Here is a 13557-nt window from a genome sequence, read left to right as displayed (position 1 = left end):
AGCCAGTTTGATCACTTTCATCTTGTTCAGAAGAGTTCAACACAAACACAAAAACAAATAAATTAAAACCATAACTCATTTATGATGAGTCACAATGAGAGAGTCAAGTTCAGGTGAGGTCTGATCTGTTGTGTGTTTTCCATTCTTTTGTGTTGACAAAATGTAAAAGAACAGGGATTCTCACTTTCTTACTGTTTTCCTTCCTTGGGATCCTGATGTTCCCAGGGCACAGGATCATTTTCATGTGACTGGGAGCCAGTCTCCCTCTCCTGCCAGAACTGCTCTACATCTTGCAGTACTATTCCATCCTTGTTGGTCGGGCTCTCCTGCAGTCCTCCACTCTGGTCCGGTTGCTTCTCAGGCTTTTGCTCCTCTGTTCTCCCAGGCCGGTGTGGAGGGAGGTGGGCTGACCTTTCGGGTCTCGGTGTGGGTGACTTTGGGGCAGTCGGGGTGTGTGGTCCTGGCTTGTGTTGTTTCGGTGGTTGTTTGCGGAGGGTGAGCCTTCGCCACAAGCCAATGTAGCCCTCCCTGAACTCCTCGGAGAGGGCGAGAACGATGAGAGGGTTGACTAGAGAGATGGAGAACATGAGGAGCTGGGTGGAGAGAGTGAAGAGGACCGGAGGAAAGGCACCATCGGTCTCTTGGGCGTGCCGCATCCAAACCCAGGACACCCATTGTGGGAGCCACATGGTGGCCATGGCCACCGTCAGGCTGAACAGCATCAGGGTGAGTTTGCGGGATCGGATCTGCGTCCGTAGGTTCTGGGTCTTGCTGGACCTGCGCTGGCATCGTCCATATGCTTTCCAAAAATAAAGTAGGGCGAAACTCAAAGGTGTGCAGTAGGCCAGGAGAGGGTACGCCTTGACGTACACAGACATGAAATCATGGGCATCGACTGGCACTGCTTGGACACAAATCATTCCACTTGCTTCTCTTTGCAGGGTGGAAAAAAGCCACTGGGGAATGGGGACCACGCACGCCAAGAGCCAAGTAAAGAGTAGGACTACCAGGATAGTCTTCAAACGGTGGCTTACCTGCTTGGTGGGGTTACAGACGTACCTGTAGCAAGCTTTGGCCATGATGGCCACGGTAAAGCTCTTTGCAGCCATACATGAGTGCAAGAACCAGTCGCAGGTCTTACAGACAAACATACCCAATGTCCAGCTGGCACGGGAATAAGCAGTGGCTTTGAAGGGAACAGCAAATGCCAGGACCAAACCATCAGCTAGCATGAGGTTGAGGATGAGTGCGTTGATCAAGGACAGCTTACTTTTACGCGCGTTAGTGATCAGGACTCCCATAGCCGTTACATTCCCGGTGAAACCCAGGACGCAGATGACTCCCAGCACCACTGGAATCAAAACCCTCAGATCTCCGTGATCCAGGTGCTGATATCCACTTCTCTCCAGAAATGAGCGTCTATCCACGGAACTGTTCCCGGCGCTGATGTTCATAGCAGGTAATTTATCCATTTTCGCTGTGATGGATTGGTAAATGGAAATAAATTTGGCAGTGTGTGCAGAGAGAACGAAATTCTCTGTCTCAAAACTGCGTCTATACGCGAATAAACTTGTGGAATTGATCAGTGCCCGCGCTCTTCCCGCTTTTGACTAGACGGCGCGAAAGCGGAGCGACTTTATAACGGACGTTTTGATTGACAGGTGCCGTCCCCAGCTGACTGACAGCGTTTAATTTCGCCTGCCGCGATCCTCCCGAGGCCAATTAAAATGATTTCGGGTAATAAGCACTGACTGCTACACACTGAGTTAAACTTATTGCTTCTATTGTCACTGGAAATGATGGATTTTTTTATTTCCTGCCGAAGACAAAGGCTTGATTATTGCAAATGGAAATATGAAGGAGTAGGAATGTGAATGCATTTTTATGAGAGATTTTACCTCAGTAGCAAAGACGTTTTCCTCGAGCTGAAATAATGTAGCTATGTTAGCCTACTTTGTCACATTTAATGTTATTGTAACACTTTGTAAGAAGTTATTTGCACCTTTTATAATGTTTGCCATATATTTTAACCCAATATCGTATATTAATATCCAAATAGTTCTCTCACTTCATGTGGTTTTCTCATGGTAGGTTTGTTGTAGCCTACATTTGAATTGAAGTATAAACACCTGAAAACCACAAAAATGATTTAACATAGCCAGCCAGGAAAAACACAGTTAATGGGTTGTTGTCACACTGTGAGCGTATGTGAATGTATACGTATTTTTCTCTTGACCGAATTTACTCTTGCGTGAATTACTAGTGTAGTCTTGTTGTGTCCACTTTTTATCCAACAGCTATAGCAAAAATATCATTATACTAAAATGTTTATTAGATAAAATTCAGAGAATTATAATAGACTAATTTAAAACAAGAATTAGTGTAATTGGGCTTTTGGCTTGAAACCTTAAAATTATATTGAGACTTGTATGGCTATAGCCGTAATCCCTTGCATAGAAGTGTAATTACATGTTTAATTATTCGTATGCAAATTAACGAATATATTATGAATAATATAATAATTTATATTTGTTAATGTTAGCATTAATGAGTTATCACTATTCTTTCAATATCTTACCAACCAAAATACTATGCTACACTCTTTTTAAAAAATCCATAATAGGGCACAATGGTACTGTATTCATTTGAAATAATTTCCTCTTTTTTTTCTTTTTTTTTAACAGATGTTTTACCTGTATTTTGAACATTTCTGTGAATTGAAGTTGTCAGTACCTAATATTCTGCCAAATATCTCCTTTTGTGCTCTTAAGAGGAAAGAAAATCATTATAGGTTTGGAACAACATGTGGGTGAGGAAATTACAGCATTTTAATTTGAATTTGTATGAAGAGTAGTATAAACAGTATGTCTGTCTCTTGAACTGTCACACGAGGGCGCCATTGTTTACGTGTAGTGAAAGGAGAGCAAGAAACAGATCAATTTTATTTCAACTTCTTTTTCGTTTCTTTTTATTTTCAACGAATTCCATTAAGCATAAAGACTGCATGGCAAATAACTGCATGTAGATACATTCTGAGCTATAAAACTTTGTGTCATTAAGAAGTTTATATCTGAAGTTTTTCTTCAGAAGAGAATATTACTGGTTCATTTGTACATAATAAAATTCCCTGATATCATTTAACCTTCATGTATAGGCTACATCATGATACCGGTATTTCTGTCATCCTCAGGCCAAAGTGACGTAACTGAACGATGACGTTTTAACAGTCTCAGACAAATGCAGCGGAAACAATGGAAAAAGATGACGTCTGATTGTTACAGGTTCATTTGATGGTACAGAACAGATCATTTCTTCATTGGCTCATTATAGATGACATTGCATGCAATAATACTTTTTACCCAGCACAGCACTGAAGACTGAAGAAAAAAAAAATCAGGGTACACTGTAAAGTTATGAGCATACTGAGATAAAGTGGAGAGTATAATGCAAAATTCAAGTACTTCAATTCTGTGTACTGAAAATCCATGTCGCTGCAATTCTTTTCCCTTCTTACACAAAGCTATTTTTCACATTTCTTGTAAAAACATTCACACTTCACAACCCAAATACCACCCTTCCGAAAACCCTACCACCCTCCACCCCGTCTGCCGCCCAAGTACCCAAATATGAAAAGAAGGCACCACAGCTTATTAATGGTTACATCAAAATAATAGGACAACATGAAATGGCAAAATATGACCAGTGGGATTGACTTTTACTTCAGAGCACCTTTCAAGAGGAATAATCAGGTCGCAAGGGACTGTGATTCCATCCACAGATTGTTTGTTTCAACACTACAATCAGCGCAGATCACATTCTTAGTCTATTACGAATCAGTCAGACATTTCAGAGAAAGTTGGAGGGCATTGTGTTTCAAACGGAATGGAAATCCATTGTTTTTTTTTTTGTGAAGGCAACCCTTTGTTTCCGATGCCAGGATGTCAGCGAAGGCCTGTCTTTTTGCCTTATTAAAGATTCTTCATATCATTAGAGTGAAAATGCACATTTGTCCAGATTTAAAGAGTCAGGCATTTACTTCCAGCAGAGAAATGAATAAATACGATAAATAAACAAGTTTGCGGAAGAGGAAATGCAGATAGAGGAAGAATGATTGTGCAGGGCAGGATGCTACTTGTTTGTGAAACTCTGGCAGCTGCCTTGCACAAGGCCAGCATCTGTCCATACTCCCTACATCATAGATAACTTCCTGTTTCTCATCACAAAAGACACCTTGCAATCTCCTGCCGAGCTGCAGCATTTTGTTCCTCTTTCTCTCTCTTTTCAAGGTGGTACAGTTGTGCTAGTTGACCTTATCTTGGAATATGTAAAGGTTATTGGTGGCTGCCACAGCGATGATGTTCTCAGAAGGATGCCAGGCAGTGTGGATTATTTTCTTGCTAAAGTCCAGGCTGTCCACACTGATTTCATCTTTGCGACGCTTTCCGCCCACACACACCTTCCGTGGTTTCAGGATCGCCCGAGGCTTGCTGTTCTCCCGGGACGCCTCCAGAGTCACGTCACGCTTCGTATTACGGTCGAACATTCGGAAGAAGTTGTTGTAAGAACCAGTCATGATCACACTGGAAACAGAACAAAGTAAAACATCAACAATATTCATTATTAAAGCATTATTTTGCTTTTGAATAATTGTGCATTGATTTATTATTCACAATTGGACCAGTACAATTATTAAAATAAATATTTAATACAGATCTGCAAAACACTGACCTGTCTGATCCATTCCAAACACATTCAAATTTGTCGAAGATGCAATCATTCTCATACAGCGAGCACAGTTTACTTCTTAGGTAATCGTGTACCTGGTGGATGAAATTGTGACAATTTTGATTGTTAATTTAGTAAACACTGGTTTTCACATCTCTAAAAATTCCTCTCTTTTTAGACAGTGTGTGACTGCTAAATACCCCATCAAATCGTTTGATGAACATTTCCTGTGTTTTCATATTTTCTAGCCCATTGGTGGGATGAAGTAAAGTATGACTATTTGAGAAACCAAAGATATCAGCGCAATATATCAACCATGATTGATGAGGTAGGTTATGTTTATGATTCAGGGATGTTCTCATTCTAGAGAGCATTTTATTACATTTGTGTAGTGCAATATTTTTGATCTGTTTACTGAAAGACAAAGATTATAAATATAAATGTGTATGTGTGCTACAAGTCTTTCTTTGTCTACCAAAACAGCCAAATATAATTTAACATAGCCCTTAAAATTCGGGCATTAGGCTTTGTTAAATGCAGATAGTTTGCAATGAAATTACTCAATGTTGTACCTGATAGGTTTCCAGTGGTTTGCTCTCCATGTTGAGATCCCAGACCTTCACTGTCAGGTAGTCACGTGTCATCAGGTACCGCCCACTGTGGCTGAACTTCACGTCAGAGATGGAGGAGATGATTTCAGAGAAAAAGGAGCGATTGCTTGGGTCTTCTGGCTCCTCAAAAACTAGAAGAGAATAATGAGAAATCAAATACAGAAATGTTAAAATGAGGATAAAACATGTCCCGTCCTCACTGAACATACCATCTCACTCAGAAATATCACAGAAGTAAAATGGATTGCGACTGCTGTTTCATGTTGGCTTTAAAAACAAGCAACTTTCCAAAGAAAGTTTTCCTGAATCACTTTGACTGTTTGCTTCCCAACACGTCATAAATCTGCCTGGCTCGCCAGGGAAATAATACACCTGTCAGCAGAGAAACAGATATTTATCATCTACTATCGATTATCCTCTCACTGTTTTGTTGACTCAGTTGCGGATTATCCTGTGATGTGTCTGCAGGCGTCTACACAGTGGATGAAAAAACACGGGCAGAGGGGGAGGATACAGATCAATGCTTGCAGGGAAATTTGAGCACTGGTGGACTGCAGGTGTTTGTCATGAGCGTGCCATGTCACATTGTGAGCCTGTCCACCTGCAGTCTTGCTGGGTGTCATTCAGATGGGGCTAATGAGTCCTCTGGGGAGAGACGTGAGGGGCTACGGCCCTCCGTCTGCACTCCGCTGCTGCTTGGAGCCCTGCTGGGCTTGGTTAGCCTCCCCCGCCTGACACCGCAGATTGATTTTTAAGAATATTCTCTAGGATGCCTGGAAGATTTATTAGTGTGGATGGAAGGAGCAACACACACGCACACACTATGCAATGGAGAAGCCATTGAGGAGGTCTTTCCTGAGGCAGACTGGCACATCCGCCTGCTGTGAGATCATGTACCAAGGAAAAAATTGACAGATGTGTGTATAATTTAGGTCAGTGTGGTGCTGGAGATACAAACCAAGGCAGCTAAAACCGAAGCCCTCACAGTTGTTACCCCCTCCAGCAAATCTGGCCTTTTAAAATTCAGCAGCAGTATGTAAATATCTATACAACAGGATGTGAACACATGGACCAGTGAGCACGTTGATAAAACGAAGGAATTACCAAATTCTTTCAGCAGTGTTAAAACTATAGGCATAGCTATCTGCCCTTTAGCATTGATTTTTATGCCAAGCTTAAATGTCAATGCATTCAATCTGATCATCAAATGCACATGGAAGCCTCCCACCATAAACTGGAGACCAGAGCGCCTGAGCCTTAAGAAATGGAAATGTGTCAATTTGTGGTTATCAATTCAGCCATGTGCAGCCAAAGGAGATGCCACTGTATACCACCAGTACTGGTTCATCAGTCTGCATTGTGTCCAATCCCCAAATGAAATTAGACAGTTAAGCTCAAGGAGACGCAATCATATTAAAAATTAGCCTAATCCTCACCTCCAACGCCCTCGCCCTAGGTGAAAGAGAGGCTAATCCCTGTCATGGTGTATGTAGTGGCTGTGCTCTCTAGAGACAACAGTGTTTCTGGAGCTGTACTGGCCCTTGTATTTGTAATGTTATAATGATGATTGGAAGAATGCAGGCACATGGAAGCCTCCCACCATAAACTGGAGACCAGAGCGCCTGAGCCTTAAGAAATGGAAATGTGTCAATTTGTGGTTATCAATTCAGCCATGTGCAGCCAAAGGAGATGCCACTGTATACCACCAGTACTGGTTCATCAGTCTGCATTGTGTCCAATCCCCAAATGAAATTAGCCAGTTAAGCTCAAGGAGACGCAATCATATTAAAAATTAGCCTAATCCTCACCTCCCAACGCCCTCGCCCTAGGTGAAAGAGAGGCTAATCCCTGTCATGGTGTATGTAGTGGCTGTGCTCTCTAGAGACAACAGTGTTTCTGGAGCTGTACTGGCCCTTGTATTTGTAATGTTATAATGATGATTGGAAGAATGCAGGAATGACTCATTTAAAAAGGTCTACAAAATGTTAACGATTTTAAAGAAGCTTTATTAGTGGTGTTTGCTAAGGCAAGCATCACTATTACCTATTGTGGCTTTGTTCAAATCCCTAATCCTCCTAAGTATTAAACATTGATGCAGAATAACTCATCCCACACGATTTGTGCTAGAGACATGAATAATAAGTCAAATCCTACAGTTTGGTGAGGAATGCTGTGTTATACTTTTCTAAGCAATCAGCCTTTGTTTCTTTCTGCTGCATTTCAGCAGATTATCACAGTCAGAATGAAACGACCAATAAGAAAGAAACATTGCAGATCTCTTTGCTATCAGAAAGTCTGAGATGTTAAAATGAACTCAAACATTTCTCATTAAATTCTTCCATAATCAAAGTTATCTGAGCTAAGATATTCACATTCTAGTACGCTGGTTTTCAAAAGTTTGGGGTTTGTACGATTTCTTATCAAATGTTTTTAAAAGAAGTCTCACCAAGGCTGCATTTATTAGATAAAATATACAGTAAAAACAGTAATAATGTGAAATATCACAATTTAAACAACAAAAACCGAATTTTCAGCAGCCATTACTCTAGTCTTCAGTGTTATTCAGAAATCTTTCTAATATGCTGATCCGGTGTTTTAGAAAACACCTGATATTACTTTTCAATATTTTTGTAAATATTGTATTTATTGTATTGTAAGTATTTTTTTCTTTTATAAATATGACCCCAAACAATATTTGAAAGATAGTGTGTTGTAGTCTCATGTATGACTTTTTTTCTTCAAGGCTTGCATTGACTTACATTTTGAGTGGTTGTCACATAGCGCTGATGCCCTCATGTCACACAGACGTATGGAGCCTTTACTGCTACTGTAGACGAAGGTGTTGCACTGGTGAGGGTGAAACTCTGCTGCCGTTATCACCTCCGTCAGCTCCTCCATGTTCGCTGGCTTAATGTCTACAATGTCTGAAAAATCAGCTCAGGAAAACCCATCAACTTGTAGGTTTAGTAGGAAAAGACCCATTTAGATTTAAAACAAGTAATTTACAATTGTGCTGGGCCCAGTACCAAAGGTAAACTTTCTTTTACAAAAACACGTTTTTGTCAAATTTAATGACATGAAAGGATACTGAAGCTTCTGTTTGTGATCTCCAGGTTCCACAGGTTGATCCTCAAGTCATCGGTGGACATAAAGGTCTCATAGTCACTGTTGACAGAGATGGAGTTGATGTGGTATGTGTGCGCATTGGAAAACACTCTCCGAGGTGTGGCCTCAACCATGAGGTCCATGGGCTGCAGCACTGGCACCTGAGAGAAGACGAGAGGAAAAAAAGGTCAGAATCTGCTGTAACAATTACAACAGCCACAACACAGTCGTTTTGTGTTATAAATCATCATACTCTTAAAAGCTATAACCACAAATAAGTAAATATTATAATATATTAAAACTTCTTATGAATATTCATGAGATGATACAACATATTATAAGGTTTTTTATAATGCATTATGCATTCATTATAATGCCTTAAGAATACCCTTATAATGCCTTTGTTTTTAAGAGTGGATTCAGATGTCCGGCTACAGGAATCTGTCCTTCTCTTTACATATAAAATGACCGTGGAATCTAAGGAGGTCCCTCTGTTTCTAATGTCTCTTGAGAGAAAATAGCCTCCTGTGCCAAACTCAGCGGTCCAACATTAGTTCAAAGAGCAAACAAATCACACAGGAGGAAAGTAGAGAGCAAAAGACCATGGAATAGATAAGAAAACGCATTTATTATCTACCACTGAGACGAGCAGGGGGATGGGGGATTGGCCAACACCTTGCTTTCAGTTTTTATGGCACAGACAGCATTAGTAGGTCAAATATCACAAGAATCCATTTTGATTTGCTGTATTGTTATAAAAGGTCAGGTATCCGCTGGCTTTAAATGGCATGCCGGTCACATCTTGTATCACGTCAGCTCATGGACTGCAGAAACTAGACCACTGCAAACCTTAGGGGTAAAACTGCATACTGAGACAAGAGTAAGATCACAGCGCTGGCACTAGAGACTGCCAGAACACATGACGTGTGTCTCATCTCTCCCCTCCTCCCTCACTACCGGAGCTCCACGATAAACCCGTCTCTGCATCTCCACCGCACATACATTTCACGGTCCAAATGGGATTGTCGCCCGCTCCGTGCCATCACCCCGGTGTCAGGCTAATCTTCTGCCCGGACAGACAATGGTGGAGGAGTGGAGTGCTTTAATCCATTAGGCCGTGGAGCAGAAAACAGACACCGCACCAAACATTAATGGGTACTCGGAGTCGCGCCCTCTTTGTATCTGTATTCAATTTGGAGGGATGAGTGGAGAACGAGTGAGAAGGAGAGCAGAGGGAGGAATGAATGTGAGCCCCTTCACTGCACATTATCGTCTGTCTTTGTCCTTGCTGTTTGATTATGAATGAATGCCTTTTGGTCGCTGACAGCTCATCATTTGTCAGCATTGGTGCTGAACACAGAGAATGAGATTTTCATGTGAGAATGTGAGAGAACAGCAGCAACTTCTCAAAGCATTAATGAGAGCATGCACCAGCAGATTTATAATAAACCTCTGACTTCCAGGTACGAGATTGAAATAGATGTACTTCAGTGGAGGATGAAGTGTAACTGTTCAACTGTCTGCCATTTCAGCTTCTTCGAAAACCAGATTCTCCAAAAGCTAACTACATATTTCAGCATGCATTACTGTCAGCTAAACCACTGAAAACACAGACAAAAACTTGGAAGAACATATAAAACAAGAAGAAATTAGATTATGCTTAAAGAAAATGAAGCCTGTTTTAAAGGCTATTCATATTTCCTGTATTGTGACAATTTTCATGACAATTAAGGACATTCTCTTTTTTCTCATTACTGTAATGGGAAAAAATCTCATTCTTATTACTGTAATGCAAAGTAAATAAATAAATGAATTAGTTGAATGGTAATGTCTTTATAAATCATTGTAGTTTTGTTGTACAAAGTTTCATTTATGCTGATTTAAATAAAAACATTATACTACCCTAATGAGAATTTAATGATAATTAGAATTATGGTAATTCATTGTCATGAAAATAATGTCACAAAGCAAACGTTATTAATGTTCTTAGAAATAGGCTTCATTTACTTTATGCAAAATGTAATGTCTTTATTCTCTTTTGTTCACTGTCAGAATCATATTCTGAAATATCTAGTGAACAGATAAGATAAATATTGAGTATCCATATTAAAAATTTAGCTTGTCTTTATTGTGTATTTGCAGGTGGTGATAAGACTTGCATGCTAACCCGTAACGTGGTGATGGTGGCCGGGTCTCTGATTCTTCCATCTTCATCCTTCAGGTTATATCCCTCCGGTCTCTTATCCCTCTCACTGATCTTCCACAGTTTCACAGTTTTATCTAAAAATAAACCATTACACACAGAGCAGCTTCAGTATACCATTTGGAAGGAAGCAAAGAATGATAAAAAGACAAACTGAGAGAAATAAGAAGGTGGGCAGTGGGAAATTTTGCAGTCTGTGGGACACAATCTGGCACACGGCTGGAAAAGATCCAGCACCAGCAGAGAATGTAAACCGTAGCCATACCATCTGAATGTGGGGAGATGTATGATGTCATTGGAAGGCTTGACTGTTCCCTACTGTTCCAACAATCTTTTGTTAAAATCACAGCAGCTATCACATATAAATAATAGCTCACACTAAGACTGAGATCCTAGTTTGCGGTCTAACGCATTTGTTAATCTGATTTTGCTTGGACCTCACTGGCTTTCAAAATATCTTCTTTTGTGCTCCACAGAAGAAAGTCAGTCATACACATTTGGAGCAATGTGAAGATGAGTAAACTTTGCCTGCAACAGAGATCTCAAACATAGACTCACCATTGGTGGAGAGCAGGAAGTAGGCAGCATTCTGCTGAGGCAGCCAGCGTATCTTATTGATTTTCTCCTCAATCTCTAAACTCTTCAGGTAGTCAAACTCCGGCTCGTGACTCTGAAACGTGCTGTAAACATTATACTCCCCACGTCTGTGAGGCTGGTTCTTGCTCTGTGGGCGAAAGGAGAGAAATGCCATAATCTAAGTTGAGCTGCGTTGCTCAACACTAGCATATGCTGTGTTATGCTTGTATATAGCTACTATATGTGGGGGGAGATAACTACATTCTTATTGGTAGTGGAAAGCATAATCAAATTAACACGCAAGGGATAGAGGATGTGTAGAACTTGGTAAATAATGAGCACTGAGATCAATAGAAATCTGCAGAGCTTTCTGCCTGTGAATATCCCATAATGTGCTGCTGATTCTGTTAACGGCTAATTGCAGGTTTCCTGGTCCCAGTTGGACTATTACATTAATGCATTCGCAGTCAATGGCAGACTGGAAATAAGGAAGTTTCCACATTGGGAATCATCAAAATCAATAATTGTGATTTAAACCACTCATGCAGTTGAATTAAAGTAAACAGAGAAGGAGTCCCTCTCTAGAGGTGGCTGTAAGAATCTACCCGTGTGTATTAAGTAGCATTTAGGGTATTGCGCAGAAGAAGGCATAGTCATATGTGACTGTATTGGCTGACAGCATAGCATCTATTTTAGTGGAAGAATAAAATGAATTGAACAGAAAAATCCTGCATAAGTGGTGTAACTACCTAACATTTGTAATGTTACAGTAGTTCAGCAGTGACAGTTTTCCAATCACAAGCTACTTTTTCCAATGAGCAGCAGTGTAGCATGACCAAACACCGAAACATTGTATTGCTCACAGCTTTACTAAATGGTTCTCAGTCTCATATAGTATGTTGGAAAGTCCAGTTCATTTTAGTGAATTTGGTTCCTTTTGGGTTGTTTATGTAAATGAACAGATTCAAAAAAGGATTCACTGATTTAAAACTCTAAATACCATTTTAGGCCTCTTAAAGCTGAATATTTCTAGTGGGTACAGGCCACTTTCTAATCATCTGTCACTGGCATTGTTTTCTAAATGTGATTCAAATAGCTACATCAGTAACCATACTAATTTAGGATGAATTTATATGCTGCTGTTTATTACCACTGTATGTTTTTAAATCTATTAGGTGTGGTCTAGTTTCATATTTGTCTAACTGTGTATCTAGTTGTATTTAGTGTAAATGCAACTATACACAATAGTTTTAAACTTGAACATTTAGTTTTCTTTTCAAGTTTGCTGTTTAAGATGCTATCACCCTAACTGAGCTTAATTTTTTGGTGAACTATCCCTTTGAGTTACTTCAGTGTAGTTATTTACTTAATGTTACTAGCTTGTAGTGTAGCTAACTTCTAAACTTCCCTAAAACTGTGCTCGCTGTTCCCTGTTTACTGACCAAACACCTGAAAAAAACAGCTTCACGTCTGAGCATGTGCAACTGAGGCTTATAGAGACCTCACCTGTGTTACTATTGTGTGTCTATTGAAACCCTGTTAAAGGCCACAGGAAGTTATGTTACAAGGTGCGACTCTGTGGTTTTTGCTCACACCGTAAGAAAAGCATTGATTTTTTTGACCTGCTGTCTTGCTGTGTGGCGCTCTTGTTTACAGGAATGAATGCATATGAAAGATTTCATGGTTTTATCTTACCTCTTGCTCCCTTTGGAAAACCACAACTCTTCCTCCCTTGTCTCCTGTGGCCAAGAGCTCTCCAGTAGAGTTGAACTCCACAGTAGAGATGATGTCAGCTGCAACAGAACACAAGAGAGCCTTTATGTATACAAGACTTACCACTCTTTTTAAAGGATAATGTACAGTCAGCTGGTCATTATTGTAAAATAAACCACAACAAGTTGATCTTGTATCTCTCTGAAGAGGTTTATTTGGAGATTAATGACCGGCTCACTGTACATTATGGCACTTATTACTTACTAAACAAATAAATGGACATAAAATATTGATTTGAGTGTAAATTATTTTATTATATAACAAAGACTGTGGAGTAATAGAAAAGATGAAACTAGATGGTCACTTTAGCATCATAAAAATATTGGGTAACACTTTGGTATGGGACCAATTCTCACTATTAACTAGTTGCTTATTAACATGCCTGTTATTAACATATTGGCTGTTTATTAGTACTTATAAAGCACATATTCTGCATTACCATTCTACATCCCTAATCCTACCCAATACCTAAACGTAATAACTACTTTACTAACTTAATAAGCAGCAATTTAGGAGTGTATTGAGGCAAAAGTCATAGTTAATGGTTTGTAAATTGTGAGAATC

General features: G+C 39.9%; 2 protein-coding genes across 3 annotated transcripts in view; both read right to left on the bottom strand.

Moving 5' to 3' along the window:
• Positions 1–7: 7 nt before the first annotated feature.
• On the bottom strand, positions 8–1590 carry LOC107750326 (probable G-protein coupled receptor 151). Its single transcript, XM_016565668.1, has one exon. It carries the CDS (start codon positions 1470–1472, stop codon positions 189–191), a length of 1284 nt encoding a protein of 427 aa, XP_016421154.1. The 5' UTR covers positions 1473–1590; the 3' UTR covers positions 8–188.
• Positions 1591–2957: 1367 nt separating this feature from the next.
• Positions 2958–13557, bottom strand: part of LOC107750325 (serine/threonine-protein phosphatase 2A 55 kDa regulatory subunit B beta isoform-like) — a 52747-nt gene continuing 42147 nt past the window's right edge. For both annotated transcript variants that reach the window (XM_016565666.1, XM_016565667.1), the window contains exons 2-9: positions 12916–13013; positions 11203–11368; positions 10609–10721; positions 8425–8602; positions 8096–8260; positions 5298–5467; positions 4729–4820; positions 2958–4580 (exon numbers count right to left, since the gene is read on the bottom strand). In XM_016565666.1, coding sequence (XP_016421152.1) covers positions 4301–4580; positions 4729–4820; positions 5298–5467; positions 8096–8260; positions 8425–8602; positions 10609–10721; positions 11203–11368; positions 12916–13013 — 1262 coding nt within the window. In that variant the 3' untranslated portion in view covers positions 2958–4300. The remainder of the gene's footprint in view (positions 4581–4728; positions 4821–5297; positions 5468–8095; positions 8261–8424; positions 8603–10608; positions 10722–11202; positions 11369–12915; positions 13014–13557) is intronic.

This window comes from Sinocyclocheilus rhinocerous, unplaced genomic scaffold, assembly GCF_001515625.1.
Source record: "Sinocyclocheilus rhinocerous isolate Xijiao unplaced genomic scaffold, SAMN03320098_v1.1 scaffold1053, whole genome shotgun sequence".
Taxonomy (NCBI): Eukaryota; Metazoa; Chordata; class Actinopteri; order Cypriniformes; family Cyprinidae; genus Sinocyclocheilus; species Sinocyclocheilus rhinocerous.
Note: the sequence above shows the minus strand (reverse complement) of the source record. Positions and strands in the feature narration are given on the sequence as shown.